This window comes from Pezoporus flaviventris, unplaced genomic scaffold, assembly GCF_033815535.1.
Source record: "Pezoporus flaviventris isolate CSIRO_AGI_PZ_B2104156 unplaced genomic scaffold, CSIRO_AGI_Pfla_v1 ptg000066l, whole genome shotgun sequence".
NCBI classification, from domain to species: domain Eukaryota; kingdom Metazoa; phylum Chordata; class Aves; order Psittaciformes; family Psittacidae; genus Pezoporus; species Pezoporus flaviventris.
The window spans coordinates 19063372-19080297 of record NW_026892614.1 but is presented as its reverse complement, the minus strand read 5'-3'; the positions used below and the strand labels follow the sequence as shown (position 1 = coordinate 19080297).

At 42.0% G+C, this 16926-nt stretch overlaps 2 protein-coding genes across 9 annotated transcripts in view; one reads left to right on the top strand and one right to left on the bottom strand.

The window, feature by feature from the left end:
• MAP3K4 (mitogen-activated protein kinase kinase kinase 4) overlaps positions 1-3298 on the top strand; it is a 70804-nt gene extending 67506 nt beyond the window's left edge. For all 8 annotated transcript variants that reach the window (XM_061471449.1, XM_061471447.1, XM_061471445.1 and 5 more), the window contains 4 exons: positions 764-886; positions 1440-1546; positions 1732-1911; positions 2748-3298. In XM_061471449.1, coding sequence (XP_061327433.1) covers positions 764-886; positions 1440-1546; positions 1732-1911; positions 2748-2768 — 431 coding nt within the window. In that variant the 3' untranslated portion in view covers positions 2769-3298. The remainder of the gene's footprint in view (positions 1-763; positions 887-1439; positions 1547-1731; positions 1912-2747) is intronic.
• A 2250-nt stretch (positions 3299-5548) lies between these two features.
• The window catches only part of AGPAT4 (1-acylglycerol-3-phosphate O-acyltransferase 4), an 84805-nt gene continuing 73427 nt past the window's right edge, over positions 5549-16926 (bottom strand). Inside the window, exons 9-10 of the mRNA XM_061471419.1 lie at positions 14382-14580; positions 5549-7195 (exon numbers count right to left, since the gene is read on the bottom strand). Coding sequence (XP_061327403.1) covers positions 7110-7195; positions 14382-14580 — 285 coding nt within the window. The 3' untranslated portion in view covers positions 5549-7109. The remainder of the gene's footprint in view (positions 7196-14381; positions 14581-16926) is intronic.

Sequence of the window (16926 nt, the reverse complement as noted above, 5' to 3'; positions counted from 1 at the left end):
TTGGCTCTCAACATGTGTTTTGGCAGGATGTTGAACAAAAGAAAACCACTTGGCTTATTTTGCACTGTTGTGTAGAGCAAGTGACTTGAAGGCACTTGCAGATTCTTCTTGAAGACTTTTCAGCTACGCTAGGGAAGTTTTTTCTACTGTAAACTAGCAGTGTATCCAGCTATTGTAATGGTAGCCCTTCTCCAGAAGTTCCTCTGGAAGTACAGCACAACAGGAGTGGGTATTTGGTAGTATACGTAATAAAGTGCTATAAGCTCCATTTTGTAGTTGGCTGTGATGACACAGCTGTATGATATCATGGCTTGACACTGCAGAACTGCAGAGATAGCTAGTGGGAGGTGCACAGCAATGGCCTCTGCCAGGAAGCTCCTTCAGGACAGGTGTTTTTACACAGTGCAGCATTCACAAGGATAAGCACTGGAATTCATAAATTCCTGGAGGAGTCATTTCTCGTAATGAGCATGTGTGGAAAGCTGATGAATTTGCCTGCTGTACTGCTCTGTGATTTGAACACTTCTTATTGTTAACTTCCAGTACATTTAGTGTTTATGAAAACCCACCAAAAATCCTGGTAGCCTACCCTTTGGGGAATGTCTCTAATGCTGTCGTATTTTATACTTAATCCACAGGTAAAGACCCAAGTGTGAATTCGCTGTTATCTGCCATGTAACTTCCAAGAGCATATTGAGAAACCCTCATTCCTCAGTTCAACACCAGTTTAACAAGTGTTACTGTTTTTTGTTGTGTTTCCTAGGAGCCAACATCTTTCTTACCTCATCTGGACTGATTAAACTAGGAGACTTTGGCTGCTCAGTGAAACTGAAGAACAACACCCAGACAATGCCTGGAGAAGTGAACAGCACCTTGGGGACTGCAGGTAAGGAAGCCTGTGCTAGGCAGGCACTTGTCTAGCTACCATAAAAGAAGTTACCTCTGCCAAAAGTATGGGCCAGAGTGAAACGCTGTGTTTGAGGGAAACTTGGTTTTACAGTAGCTAGTTAGATGTGCCTTACATCCAGAAGCCAAAACAATCAGTGAATGATGTCACTGGAGAAATAAAGTTGTGTTTGTTTGGTAACTATAAAGGTGCTGGAGCTTGTGTTTTCTGGGGTTGCATCTTTCTCTGCAGCCTTACTGGAACAGTGCTGTTCTTATGGAACAGCTCCTGAATCTGCTTTTTTAAAATGACAGCAACAGAAAGCATGTTATTGTACCAGCGTTTTCACAGTCGCCTTTCAAATTGAAAGAGAGTTATGCTGCCGATGTGTCCAAGAACAAGGAGAGAGCAAATGACAAAACTTAGCAAGAACAGCTGAGTGGTAATTCATTACAGATGTATTAAAAAGCATTTGGCTTACCCAGTTAATCACTTAAGGTATACCATTCCTTCTGCCCTATGTACTGATGACATCATATGTGTTGTTTCAAAGCATACATGGCTCCAGAAGTAATTACTAGAGCTAAAGGAGAAGGGCATGGACGTGCAGCAGACATCTGGAGCCTGGGCTGCGTTGTTATAGAGATGGTCACCGGCAAGGTAGGGATGTTTCACATACTGGATGACTGCAGATTGTTCCTAGCAGTTTCTCTGCAAATTCTGCCATTTATCACACTGAAGTCTGCAAGTACTGGGGTGGTTTTTAATTTCCCGGGGTCACAAATATATGCTCTGTTGGATAGCAAGTTACTCACTAAACCTTGCAATGCTGTTGCCTGTTGCAGAGGCCTTGGCACGAATATGAGCACAACTTCCAGATCATGTATAAAGTGGGGATGGGTCATAAACCTCCTATTCCTGACAAAGTGAGCCCAGAAGGGAAAGACTTCCTTTGCCACTGCCTGGAAAGCGACCCAAAGATGAGGTGGACGGCCAGCCAACTCCTCGATCATCCTTTTGTCAAGGTTTGTCTCGTGGCTTTGGCTACAAACACTGTAGATAGAATCAAAACCAGACTTTTTGCCTCCCTTGTTTGCAGCTATGCTGCAGGGCTTTGGATTACAGTGGGAGGTTGGTTATCAGGTTGATGCTGTCCAGAAAACAAGGTTTGGCAACTTCTCAGAAGCACATGTGATGCTGCTGGCAAACATTTGACTAAAAGAACCTGGTGCGCACCATGTCATGAACTTTTTCTGCTGTTTTGAGATGCAGTATCTTTATGTTGGAAAGACTTGTCAAGCTTCAGCTCAGCGGTGATTACTTGAAGGGCTCTGTCCCTAAAACTTCACGTACGGATGCACAACTTGGGTAGTATAGAGAGTAAGGGTCCCCTCCAGAAAAAGGGAAAGAGGCACATGCTTGAGAACTTGACCAGCCTTCAGTGCAAGGGCCTGTTTTTCTTTAAAGCTCATACTTAACATGACATTCATGCTGAATGTTCATCTGGCAGTTGGCATAACAGTCTGCAGTTCCTGCATGAAGTGGGGTTTAATGCTTAGCTTAGGAACAAGCAAATAATGACAGCTACACATTCAGGTGTATTAGTAACGTTTTTGAAGAACAGGGAGCACAGCAGGTTATTGAATTCTCTCATTTTCCAGCTTAAAGTTTAGTTGCATGGTGACAGTGCAAACATGGGTATTCATGTGCAAACAAACACTTGTAATTCATTATCTGTGTAACAAAGGAGAATGAAGACAACTTCAAAGATGTTCAGTGAAGGTGCTGAAGAAACTGATCTGTTGTTGTCTTGCTGTAGCAGGGAGACAATGGAATTAATTGCCTTCTGTTCCCTTCACAGGTTTGCACAGATGAAGAATGAAGTTATTCAACCTCTGGCCTTTTATATTCTGGCAAGATATCTTTTAATCACTACTGTATGTAATATTTACATAAAGACTGTGCTGAGAAACAGTATAAAAGTTGAACTTACGAAGACTGCACAAGTGACGAGCGTCACTTTCTCTGCTGCTCCTGTATGTTTTACTTGGCACATGTTGCTCATGTGACAGTGTCTGCGAGGTGGAAGAAGCTGCATGTTTCAGTGAAAGTGCCATTACTACTGTATATGGACCATACCCTTTTTGTTCTTGCTCCCGTTTCTCATTTGATTGAGAACTGTAATGTTAATACCTAGTATTTTTGAACTCTTTAGGTTCAGAAAAATGCTGTAGTGTTATCAGGCGTTATGGACCTTGTTTTTTAATCCGTTTGTTGAGTGCACTGACTGTGAACTTTTACTGGGATTTTTTTGTTTATTTGTTTTTTGGCAAGCTTCAGATTTGTTATGCAAAAGGCTGATTAATGAAATTTTAAAAGAAGTTTTTTCCCAATAAATGGTTTATTTTAGGAGTTGTTGGTGAAGGGGTTTTCTTCTGAAAATAAGCATGTGGGGTTGTGTCACATTTTAAACGAATTTTTTCAATGCCTGTTTGAGACTGCTAAGCTATCCCAACTGGAATAAGCTTCTTTTATATTGCAGTGGTCACATTTTGTCAAGTTCAAGATACACTTCTTACATAGTTGATAATAGAATTAAGGTGCTGTGTCCCCACCCCTTCGTCCTCTCCTGAGGAAATAAGGTGATGTACAGCTCTTGATACTGTGTAGTATCTAAGGGAAAGAGTCATGGTCTGAAGTAACTTTCTTCTGGAATGAAAGTACTGTGAAGAGGGAGCACTTCTGTGGCCAAGGAATCAGTTAAGGTTATTCCTGTGGTTCATGTGGCAAAACCAAGAACTTACTGTTAGCTTTTTAAAACCGATTTCTAATCCTGGACTTTGATGTCCCCACCATCCCCCAGCTGTCACTGGTGTGAGAAAACGCAGAGAGGTTAGAAGTGATTAACAACTAGAAGAAACAGTCTGTAACACTGGATCTAGTTAGATTATTTTAACTTGCTAGTGCAAACAGATGACTTACTTACAACTTACTTGTTACTTGTAAGTATTAGTGCAAGTTTCCATATTCCTGTTCAGCTTTAGACCTTAAAATGGGTAACTTGCTTATAAAACAGAGAACTTACTTGCTTGGCTTTATTCTAAAGTCCTGTTTCTCCTCTTAACCCACAGTGCCTTGGTTTGTTTCAGGTGTGCAGTAGCTTTTAGCAGGTGGGTGACCTGTTGCTAAGGTACTGTGAAATCTGATATTTAAATCTAGAAAAGGATGAGTCTCGCTGTGCAGGTCACCATTGAAGGTAAAGACTCTCCCCTCTCTTCAGGTCTCTGTTTTCAGTTATGACAGGAGAAAGTACGTTGTCATCCTCAGCAACAGACTGACCAGAGGTAAAAGTAACCTCTCCTGCCTGCTGTGCGCTTCCCTTTGTGGTGTATCAGAAGTGACCGAGTGGTTTGTGTCCTTATGTGCCTCGTCTCAGGTGCCCCTGTACAGAAACAGGAACTGTGGCCAGCTCTTAGGAGTCAAGATAAAGGTGAAAAGTAAACTCTTAACTAGTTCCTTGTTGCCAACCAAAAGAAAACTCATTCACTCCACATTAGCTTTTTATACTTTTATTTTTGTATAAACAAATGTTAAGACTACTTTTGTTAAGGCAGTTGTAGAACATATAGTTGCTTGTGGGGACACGGGGCAAACACTGCTTCCTGATGACATACATCATTCTTTTAATACAGTGAACTGGACTAGTATAACTACTTTGGCAAGTTCCAGTATTCTTGCTCTGTTTGCCAGTGGACGCTGGCAGGGCCCAGTGCTGCAGTCCTCAGGTGATGGGACTGCCACAAGTGCTTAGGAGGACGGATCCAGGAGTGGCATGTCCCAGGGAACTGGATAAGGAATAGCCTAAATACTTTCTCAGAAGTATTTACATGGTTGGTATTTTCCTCTGGGAGAAGTGGCACTACATGCAGTTGGAGAGGAAGGGACTAAGAGTCATAAGGAATGTTCAGTGTCACCCTGCCAGCATGTTTCACCAGTGGCTCTTGAAAAAGGCAAAAAAGCTACTCTCTGTCACTGCATGAATGTGTATTTGCTGCTCAGAATTACTTGCCCTGCATACAGGATCATTCTTTAACCCTGACAGAAGTCCACTGCATCTGCCAGGTAAGAGTTATAGTAAAACACTAGCTTGGAGAATGCTCTTCTCTCCCGTCCCACCCACATTCAGTGTCTTGTGTACAGTGTCCTCAGGCCTGGCTCTGTAACATGGCCTGCTATATTACTGTGGGATAACTGGATTGTCAGACACTACTACAGGCTGTAATACTCAGTTTTCCACTGTTAGGATTAAAAGAACAGCTTTATAAGCATGGCAGTGTTTTCTGATTTTGGGTTCTATCTCCTGTGTTGGAAAAACTACACTAAAGCCCATGTTTATGTTCATGACCTCATACACTTATTCGAGAAAGCTTCAGAGCATAGGGGATGCGTGTGTACACAAGACAGGGAAAAAGCCCCCAGAACGAGTCCCTCACATGTCCCAAGGCCTGTTCCTTCCTTCATGTTATACTTTTTATTGCCTCCACTATCAAAAATCTTTACTTTCTGTCCCATACTAAAAGCACTACTGCACCTGCTCTTTAGGTGCTGTGTATTAAAGACAGTAGTTTCAAGATGGTCTGACATCTGAAGAGCAAATGTGTATTTCATGGAATGATTCATATGCTGTTGTATTAGCCCCCATTTCTTCTGGCCTCTGTTTTACTGTAGGGAAACAGAAATGTTTTTAGTATCAGCTGCTAGAACTAAGACTTTCTTCTCTGGGCTCACACAGACTGTTCACTCCTAGTCTATCACAGTTTAGTCCTATGCACAATGAAAATGTACCATCATTGAAAGTGCCAATCCTAATTGCCCCTGCTCAGCATCTGTATCTTTAGATTTCAGAGATTTGGGGTTTTTTAAATCATAATTGCCAGTAGCTGAAGTCTGCTCTTTCCTTTTTTCTTTTTTTTAAATGAGTTCTTTTTAGTAACTTGTATACCCTTAACTCCTAAAGTTCAGAACCAGGAGAAGGCTGCCCTGGGATGTCAGAGCAACACAGGTGCTTGATTCTAGATTTATTTAATTGAGAAGGGTGTCAAAGCCCAGAAAGCCATAAAAAGTCCCAAGCACTGTCACTGTCCTAGGTCTGTCTAATACTTCCCCTCTTCTCCCAAAAAAAAAAAGGCAAAAGATAATTTAGCTGTTACCTCAGGGTGACTGTTATGAGGCACTGTATAAACTAACCGAAAATGACAGACAAGCAGATTAATAGGGATCACAACAGTAGTAGGGGTGTGGGGCATAACTTTTAATGTGCTTTGCATTACTTCGTTACAGCATACCCAGTTGTTCTGTTTCCACCACTGTTAGAAAGGCCTAGAATTTTAATCAGTTTAAAGATGAAAAAGAATTTTAGTACCTCCGTTTTTCCAAACTATAAATGGCATTTATTTACTCGCAAAAGAATTACAGGTTTTAGTTGTCCCTCTGATATATCGCCTGGGGAAGATGTGGCAGTGGGTAACTCTTAGCTCTGCAAATGGCCCCAAGGCTAAATGCCACTCCAGGTTATGCCACTGCAGGATTACGATGTTGGGATGTCTGGGGTCTGGCTGAGGTTTCAAAGGCCCCATGTGGTGCCCACTATGGGAGTAAGTTCTAGATGTAGAAAAACCTCTACTTGCAATTCTCTCAGTTCAGTAGAGCTGCTTCAGTTTAGTGCTGGTATAACCAAGCAGAGCCTCTTACTGTATTTAAACACTGACAGAATATGGTTGTTAAACTGTTAACGTGTGATCTAGACAACTACCAATTTTAATCATCTTGTAACAATCTTCTGACATTTGTCCATTCCTTAGAGCAAGTTAGGAAAGATAAAGCCTGCACCTCTGGTTAGTTTCCAGGTAATTTCTCATCATACAAGTACACTGGAATTACTTTTTTTTCTTCTTCAAAACTTAAGACAGTTTATAGGGAAACAAACCAGCCAAACAAATGCAAACTTGCTGTGGCAAGTAGACAAAGGAGTGCATCTTTCAAGTGTGTCATCCAGCCCAAACCCCCAGAGAAAAATAACAGGAGCACAAATTCAGATATGCATGGCAATTGCTCATCCTACCCTTCCTCTGCTCTCACTTGAAGGACCATGATACACACTTAAGAGTTTTCAGAAGTTGGATTTGTTCCCTTTGGATTGAAGCAGTCTCTGAAGATACTACTTTCATTTCTGCTTGTTGTCATTGTTGCCATAGGTGGAACCCCTGTTAATTTCTGTAACGCCTATCATCCATCTGACACCGACAGAAGCTGCAAAAGAAGTAACAATAAAATTAGATGCTGCTTGCAAAGACTGAAGATCTATACATGTGTAGCATTTTGAACAAGACTGTTAGTGTTCTCAGCCTTACAGCAGCACAGCATTAAAGTTAACTACCCCTACTTGACCTTTGAAAGGTACAGCCCCATTCATCCCCATCAAGTAGTTTGCCTACAGTATTTCATTAAGGAAGGTCGTAGGTCCCTACACACATCCCTTCTCCCAGCAGAGAAGAGGCTGCATGGTCCAACATTGGTGTGAGAGGCACACACATGGTATGCTCAGCCCTGTTAAACCCTGAACAAGGCTGGCTGTGAAATGGGGCTGTTGGGATTACCTGGCTCCCCAGTCGAGTGTCAAAATGTACTAATGTGTCTGCATGCGAGGTGTGACGGGGAAGGGAACTCTGCTTGCCTTCAACAGCCCCTGTGCCTGGAAGAGTAGGAGCAAGTGCAAGGACACTTCAGATCTTGATGGACAACAATTGTTGCAATTTTAACTACAGCCATGAAACAGTCCATTATAAGAGGCCAGGCTAATTTATAGTCAATTTAGTGATGGCTGAAAAGACAGAGGTGCAGTGGGGAAGCTGGGCTGCCTGTGGGGCTGCCCTCCAGCCTTCTGGATGCCAGACAACAGGAAAGCAGGGTCCTCTCAGAGGCAGACCAGAGAGTGGTAAACAGACCAAAAAGAGAGATGGCTCCTTGGGAACCACTGTTAGTCCGTGAATGGAAATACACAGCTGGGACAAGTGAAGGGTTTCACTCTTACAAACAGACTAGAAAAAAACATCCCTGACATTTAACTGGCCATGAGCTAAGGAAGACAAGAGGAAGATCCAAAATGACCTGCAGTCTGGGATCACAGCATAATAGTAAGCATGAAGTCATTAAGATTTTAACCACAAGGGATAGAAACAGCGTATAAATAGAAATGGAACATAAATAAAGAGCAGCTGTTACAGCAACCACACAGCACATTGGGGATTTCATCCTCTTCCAAGAATGCCACTGCCTGGACACCAAAAACTACATGGTTCAGCAATTCAGATTTATTGGTGTTTATTTCTCCTTTGCTCCCTGATAGAAGGTGCTGCTGCCCCTCTGTCCTCATTTCACCCTGAGCCCTCAGTGGTTTCTCCCTGCCCTGCCAGCCTCCTCTCCACAGCTATCCTGGCGCCTTAGAGCATACCCTACTGATACTGTTGTGATTAAGGTATCTTAAGCCCCCAAAACAGCAGTTTAAGGATGTTTAACTGCTCCACAGCAAACCGCAGAAGGTAACTGAGCTCCTGCCATCTTTCTGCCACTATTACACACCAGCCAAAAGAAGCAGAAGGCTGGACCTGCTCTGCCTGCCGGAGTGCTGGGGCTGAGGGAGGGATGAGCTAACACAAATCGACAGAGCCAGTAATGCGCCAAGAAAACCACTACATCCACAGATAGTATCACATTCCTCAGCAAAACCATATCTCAGAGCAGAGGATTCCCACCTTTTCTCTCAATCCTCAGGATTTCTTATCTTTAACCTGGGGTTTGTACCACACAGAAAGTGCCATAAACAACACAGCAGGTAGGGGCATAAGAATTTTCTCTGTATAGTCTGCTGTACACCTGAGTTATACAAGTTACACACTGAAATGCAGATCTGTACAACTAAAGCTTATATGAATGGTAGAAATTTCCATTGAGGCCCTATTTTGCCCACTATGATGGAGAATAAATAAGCAAGTAACAAAAAAAAAAAAAAAGTACCTGTTTTAAGCACCAGGTTGAAAGGCCAACAGGCAGAATCAACACCGGCAGAATCCTGCTCACTGTTTGTATCCAGCTGTACAACTTACTAAAATGTCGCTGGCTCATGCTCTTCGTACCTCCTACTCATCTCAGCCTATAGACATCAACAGCTTTAGAATCACAGAATCTACTAGGTTGGAAAAGACCTTTAAGATCATCAGGTTCAACCATTACCCCAGGACTGCCAAGACCACCACTAAATCACATCGCTAAGGGCCTTGTCTAGATGTGTTTTGAACTCTTCCAGGGACAGTGATTCCACCACTTTCCTGGGCAGCCTGTTTCAATGCCTGACCACCCTCTCTGCAAACAGATTTTTCCTAATATCCAGTCCAAAACTCCCCCTGCTACACCCAGATACCTCTTGTCCAGCCTTGCTACCCAGATCACACCATGCTCCAACCCATCAGTCCACACTCGGCACTTGGACGCTGTCAAGTCACCAAGCACTCACAGCTTGCATTGTGATCCATGGAAACAGGTTTTCTAATAGTGCCGTGCACACACTGTAGAGCAGGCATACAACTCCTGCAGAATCACAGGAGCTGGCTCCTTACTACTTACACTTGGTTCAAATGAAATGCTTCTCTCGCCTACAACTGATACTTAATGGCTGGCCCCATGCCATTATGCTTTTAGCATTAGATGCATAAGAGCTACTTTTTCATTTAAAAGCCAAGAGAAGCCCTCTCATCTTTTCACGCAGAGCCAACATTTCCCTTTTAACTGCTGCTGACAGCTCTATAATAAAATACTTCTGGAGGATGAAGGTTGTCCTCTTCCACACATGTTGCGAAAACATGAAAGGCAACTTAACACTGGGTTCTTTGAAGCCAAATGAAACTGGGGAACAGGAGGAGGAAAAAACACAAAAGCTGCTGTCAAGTACTGGCATTTGACAGACTTGCTCACTACTTCAACACCAAAATATCAGCCCCAAGTTTTAAACTGCAGTTGTGAGTTAAGTACATAAATGTCTTGCCATGCATCCTATGAAACCAAAGCCAGTTTTCAAAAGAGACTTTTGGCCCTCAAAACTACTTCAGTATTTCTTCTCTGGAGCAGGGATGGCCTGTATTATGATACTACTTGTTCAAGTAGTATCATAAAGGGCTCCTGGTTCCAGACCAGTAGTTCAATATTCACACAATGCAGTGATTATTAGGAGTATAAATAGCCAAACTGCTGCAAAGCAAAAGGGGATGGCTCAGCATTCTCAGTATAAAGAGGAGACATTGTTTATTTAGGGCTGACAGTGTTTGAGCTGAACAAGCAGAGCTATATATACATTGGTTATTCATTCATTGGATCCAAGAGTTAGGGTCTGAGGGATCGCAGTGCTTTCACTCCAGCTTGACCACCATTACTTACAAGTAACACTATTTTACTGGAGTCCGGTATTTTACAAGTCCAGTGTTTTATTGGAGAGCACAACTGGCAAACACTTTCCAAAAGACAAATGTCACTCTCGAAACAAAGTAGAGGGTACCAGATAAAAGGACTTCCTAGTTCCTCCCCTCTTCACTATCACAGGAGGTGCATGCATATCTTGTGCTATAACAAAGGTTATCAGGTACTGAAATCTGCTCCTAGAAACAGCAGCCTACTTATAATAGGCTATTAGGGACTGCAGTAAGCTTCCTGATCCTGGAGTAATCAGGTGAGCTGTCAAACTGCCATATAAAAAGCAACATCCCAAATGCTAACTGTGCTGCTTCAGTTAAACTGCAGGAAGAAGTCTGCTAAGAATAATGTGAAACAGCATTTTCATCATCTGACCCCAATGCTAAATAAATTCCTCTGGTTCACAGAAAAAACTTCCTTTTGCACTGTTAAGCCACCAGGTACCAATTACTGCTCACCCTGGAAAGGACAGTGAGTATAGTGCTCCCTACAAACCAGCTCCCAACAAACCAAGAGTCACAACCTCCAAGGTGCATTTGTGTTCATGTACCTCTACTGCCCAGCCACTGCAGAATTCACTTCTGAGACCTTGCCTAAAGCTGGAGATAAACTGCAAAATAACATACTGTTTGCTCCTCTGTCAGCAGGTGGCTGCATCTGGTCCAAGACATTCATGACAGAGATATGCCTTGGGATATAAAACACAGTTTGGGGAGAACGGCCTTGCTACATAAACTCAGCTATAGGCTAGAAATGTCAATGTGGCAGCTTGGGTTGAAGTTCTGAGATGTTTCCACAGAAAGAGAGCAATGATTCCCAACCATGTTGTGGTTTAAGCCCAGCCTGTAACTCAGAACCATGCATTAGGACTGCTTTTAAAGGTATACAATAAAACAGGAACAGACTGTAACATACCAAGTGAACTGTTGCTCTTTTGGCAAGTTATGACATACCCACTTTTAAGTGACCAGGACAAACCAGCTCTGCTTTCTGCTTGTTTTTACTGAAGGCTGAGCTTCCTTCCACTCACACAGATTTTCCTCCTTCCACAGCTTCACGGTGGCTGCTATCTGCTAATAAGTGACAACAGCATCTTTCTTCTTAATCTGCTTGTAAGCAAGAGGTGGCTGGCTGAGTCTGATCAGGTGACAAGCCTCTACTACAAGCAGTGCAGTGTCTTCCACTGTGCTGCAAATCCTGGCCAATTACAAGCACTTTGGGTTTGATCACACCAGGTATTCAGGTATTCAGAGTGAGAACAGAGCTATTGCTAAGCACAGAGGTCTTCCAAAGGTTGCGGAGGACTGCGACCTGCACCATCCCACAAATGTGGCGGGTATGTATGGGGCAGCAATGCACATCACACAGTGGGCCATTAATCTCACCATTCTTATTGCATTCTTTAGCTGTGCTTTTGCAGCCTGGGAGCTCATATGTTCATTCTGGCAGCAGACTGCTTGCTGCTGTAGTTCTCTGTTAGCTCCAGCGTTACTGATAACCTGCAAACTAGTCATTTGGATTATCACTGCATTCAAAAGAAGATTCATAGCAGCTTGCTTATTAATCTTTCCTTGTGTCTAGAAGCAGAAAAAAATCTAAGTGGGGACTAATACAAGGAAAGAATACAGGTTCTTTCCTTCACTTCCTGATAGAGAAGATGTGACCTAGTTGTAAGGGTCCTTAGTGGCAAGATGGTATTGGACTTGGGCAGGGGGGAGGGCGGTGAGGGTTGTGGTGTCACTTAAATTAATAAGGACTATATCCAAAGACATCACAGATGCCACAATGCCAAGCATTAAAGCATCCAGGTCTGAGGTTTCAATCCAGAAACCCGAATTATGCAGCAAAGCTCCCTGTGGAGGGTACACAAGGCATAAGGCACTTTGGAACAGCACCCAGACAACCAGCCTGCTGAGTGGAGAAACTGAATTAAAAGAAAATGCTGAAGGAAGGATGAGAAAATAAAAATAAAATTGCAGTGGCTAAGCTTCAGTGCCCCATTAGGCCATCATTCCAAAGCCAAGTACCAAACACAGACTATGCCAGCATTCCTTCCAAAGGCAGAACAAATGCCCTATTTGCCAGTTTGTATTTATAATTTGTAATTTGTATTTATATATAATTTGTATTTATATTTTGTGTATATATATATAAAATATACATTATATATAATATATATATTATTTATATTAGTAATATGAGTGCCGTTGCCAGGGATGTAGTATTTGCAATGGTGTCATACCTCATCCTGCCCACTGCTGTGTACCCATTTTTTCTTAGAGCACAGGGGAGACAACTGACCTTTCTCTGCAACTGAAGGGGATCTGAATCTAACATCGCCCGTTCCTGAGGGGCACACCACAACCGTGGTGCTTACTCTTCACTATTCACTGGTCAGAGAAGGGGGGGGGCATGTGTGTTGGCGGGGAGTACAAGTGGGTGAAAAGGTGCTTTACTGCTCCAAGAAATTCTTACACATTTGAGCAACCTAGTCTAGTGGAAGGTGTCTCTGCCCATGGCAGGGGGATTAGAACTAGGTGATCTTTAAGGTCCCCTCTAACCCAAATCAGTCTGTGATTCTATGATTTTACATAAAACATTTCCAGGGTAAAAAGCACCAACAATTTCTCCAGGTGAGAAAAGCAGCACAGGATTCCCCTCCTTTTCCCTCTACTTTGACCATAGTAATGTACCAACTACTATGTTACTTGCTCTTGTTTTCCTTCCTCTGGTCCAAAGCATCATGAAGCAAACTGCCTGTGTGTGTATACACACACAAATTCTTTCTCCTCCAATTATTTTTATAAACAGCTTCCACAATATCTTATGTAGAGTTTGATTTGGTGGGCGCCTTCTGAAAAAGAATACTGTGTGCCTACCATACCAAGCTCTTCACAGATGGACAAAGGGACAGCAGGTAATTCACCCTGAGCAGACTAGCATGGGACCTGCTCAAGATTCAGACTTCTGAGAATGCAAAGAAATATAATGTGTTAGGAACAATCTCCTAGGTAGAGAGCAAAGATGCATTTCTGAGACAAGAAAATGCACAATGTTTTCCTATTTCCTTTGTGTTGCTCTTTTGGACATGGCTTTTTAAGCCAACTCTAATATCTCTGCATCCAAGTTCACCCAGAGCCAGAAGGACTGTGAAGTTCTGTTTCTTTTTCAAAGGATGTTTGCAATGCATACATAGGCATTAAGATGATGAAGCCATAAATACATGTGATGGTCAGTGCAGCCATAGAAAATATTTGCTTTATAAATCTATGGGTTATTCTGGAAATTGCTCTTCAAACAGCACCCAATATACCAAAAAAGCACAGACACCCAGATATGAAAAAATTTGCCAAACTGACCTGGTTCCTCCTTCTGTGAAAAGACACCAAATAAGACCTCCTTGCCTTTCTGTTGGTCAGCTCCTCATTTTGTTTTCCTTCCACCTCTTAAATAACATACTAGTTTAAACCCAAACCAAGGCAGTCCAGAACTACCACAGGAACTGTAGGAGTCACCTGTGATAGTCTATGTCCTGCTGCTACATAAAGTCAGAGTAGATGGCTATAACAGGTTGTCCTTAAGTCACAAATTCATGGATTTCCAGTGGGCAACATATCAGATTACGATTAGCTGAAAGAATTCTCAGCAGAATAAATTATCCTTGAGCACCTCTTCTAGGCATTCAAAGTGCAACCCAGCAACACACAATACAAGAAAAGAAAGCCTTTTGTAGGCAACCCACTGGAAAGTTATTGAGTTGATTTCTACAGGAAGACAAAATTTTGTATGCAGCTTTAAAAAAAAAATAATACAACTATTCAAAAACAAAGAAAGAAACAAAAATTATCTATTTAACCTATTCCAGGCTAAAGTTGACATAGTATCAGCTGGTTTGTTGAATTCACACATTTATATATAGTAAGCCTCAGTAAATTATCTAACAGTTACTCTATAAGTAATCTTTCAGAAAACTTACCCATTACAATGACAAATGCAAAACTAGCCAGTGTCAGTGATGATCCACTGCTGATCATGTTGATGAGCAGCTTGAATAAGGGATATAACAGCAATAAGGCCCAGAAAAGCCAGTTCAAAAGCGTCCATGGTCGTCGGGGTGGTACTATAGGGACTTCTGGGTAGGCTCCTGTTCGGTAATATTCTTCCTGGAATGCATCCTAGTAGGACAAAGGAGGGCAACAATTAAATCCGCATTTGCCAACAAAACTAGCCATTCCTGACTTTGATATTTCTCTTTTTTTGCGGGCTTGTAACTATAGGAGGCAGATCAAAGACCAAATCATGGCTGGAAAGCTTGTACTTTAAAGTCAATGAACATACAGTCAAGAAAAAAGAGCTTACACTGATGTGCACATCTTTTCCTTCTCTTACACAAAGAAGACTGAAAAGTAGTGTGCCTGGAGAGTATAACAAGCCCAGTAAAACATGAAGGGTGAAGGATGTACACTCCTGCAGCAATGCAGACATCACCCTTGAACCTCCTGCAAGAGCCACAACCCCTGGCCAAACACTGTCAGTAAGACAGAAAGGCTTTTGAGCTACATGTTCTGCATCCGACCCTCTGTTTGATAATGTTTTCTCCAACCACTGCTCTAAAACAGCATCCGCACCCCTGTCAGAAAAGTGAGCACGCACCATTTTGTCCCATACTCCAAAGAATATCACCCTCTCCTGTCTGCTTTGTCCCATAGACGTAGTGTTGTTCATCTTGTTCCCATGAAGCTTATGGGAAGAAAATGTGGGTGTTGCACCTCTCTACAGACACTTGAGCATGCAAACAGGTTAGAATCTCTCACTGTTTTTGACTGAAAGGACTGTCCCTTTTGATACAATATGAGGAAGATAATAGGGCATGGTTTGGTTTTTTTTTGTATTGTGGTGCATGCTCTTTAAAGCACAGAATACAGAATTGAGTATCCTCCTCTAGAGGCTGTATGGGTGAACAGCAATGCCTTCAGTGATGTGATCAATACAAGATACCAGAGTAGGTGGGGCAAAAAACTTCCTACTGGTTCAAAAGCAAACATTATTAATCTGTGTTATCAAATAAAACTGGTTAATTAATGAATTCAGAATTAGACAGACATAAAAAGGAATCTCAATTTAGTCAGACTGAAGTATTAAATTTCTTCAAAGAAAGGAGTATTTCACAAGTTTCCAAAAATTCTGGTAAAGCCAAGATTCCCTTAATCAACCATAAGATTATTTCTACTGTGCTATGATTTTACATTTACTTACACTCCAGCTGACAATTCTGTACTTATTTAATGGCAACTTGAGCAATTACAGTCTGCTACCATTTTATCTATTTCAAAGGGAACATTCAGCTTTTAAGAGATTACACAGTAATTAAAGCATTGCACTGTCTTTTTTTGAGATTAGAAAGATTATGAGTGTTTTGTACATGTGAGCTAGACTATAGTGGGATCACTATGGCACATTAATTAGCTGCCTTCAATAAATTACAGTGTATGAAGTTTTCTTTACAGTGCCTACAGAGGATTTTGGTCTATGAGTGGTTTAACACAGAGCTACTAATCATCAGTAAATTAAATTTTACTTTATACAATTAGGTTTCTAAACACCAGTATTTCCCAGGAAAGTTAAGAACTTCCAACTATTATTGGTATCACCATCAGGGGGCCTATTACTACAGAGAGCCAGGGAGTCTAGCTTCAAACAAGCAGCAGTTTTCTTTCTTGGCTCTGTGCAGGATTAGAAACAACAAAACCATTGACACATCTCACCAAGAGGTTTGAGGCAGGGGCAAAATAACGTCAGTGCCATCACCTCCGCTACACGTTTTACATTGTGGCGAATAGCTCTTCAATTCAGTTATGATTTCTTACCCTTAAAAACATTCCTATTTTTCGCAGAAGAGATCTGTGAGTTGATCAGTCTTCTAAGCTGTTGCAAGAATGCCTATGGTTCCCATCAACAGCTCAAGTCAGCATTTAAACCCATGATGGATCTCAAAATTTCCCTCAGTCACCTTGCCCACATCAAGTTCATTTAATTTCTGCACACAGAACTTGTTTTCAGTTTGTGATAAACCCCAACTAACCAAGTACCATATCTGGACATCAAAACATGCTCACTCTAACGCCCCCACCAAATCTGTGTTAACTTCAGACAGTGAGGTGTGTAAGGCAGGTGTGGGGAAACTGAGAAACATACATCACCTTGTGATAAGCTATCTGGATTCTTCAACCCCGCTCCCACCAGGGAGGTCTGACTGCAGAGGTATGCCTCTGGTCTTTCATGGGGAAGCCCATAAAGAATGCAGTATCCAAAAATACATCCTTTGTTCCCAAACACAGGCATTCTGTGCACTTCCCCTCTTCAGTCGTGCTTTGCTAGTTCCCTGGGGCATTTCAGAATATATTTTCATGCCCTGCTTTCTATGCTTCTTTTACAAGTGAGAAGAGTTTAGAAGCTCGATTTCTTTTTAATGGAAATGAAGGTTCTCAAGCAGAACTTCTATTTCAGGTGCTGAGGTTGAA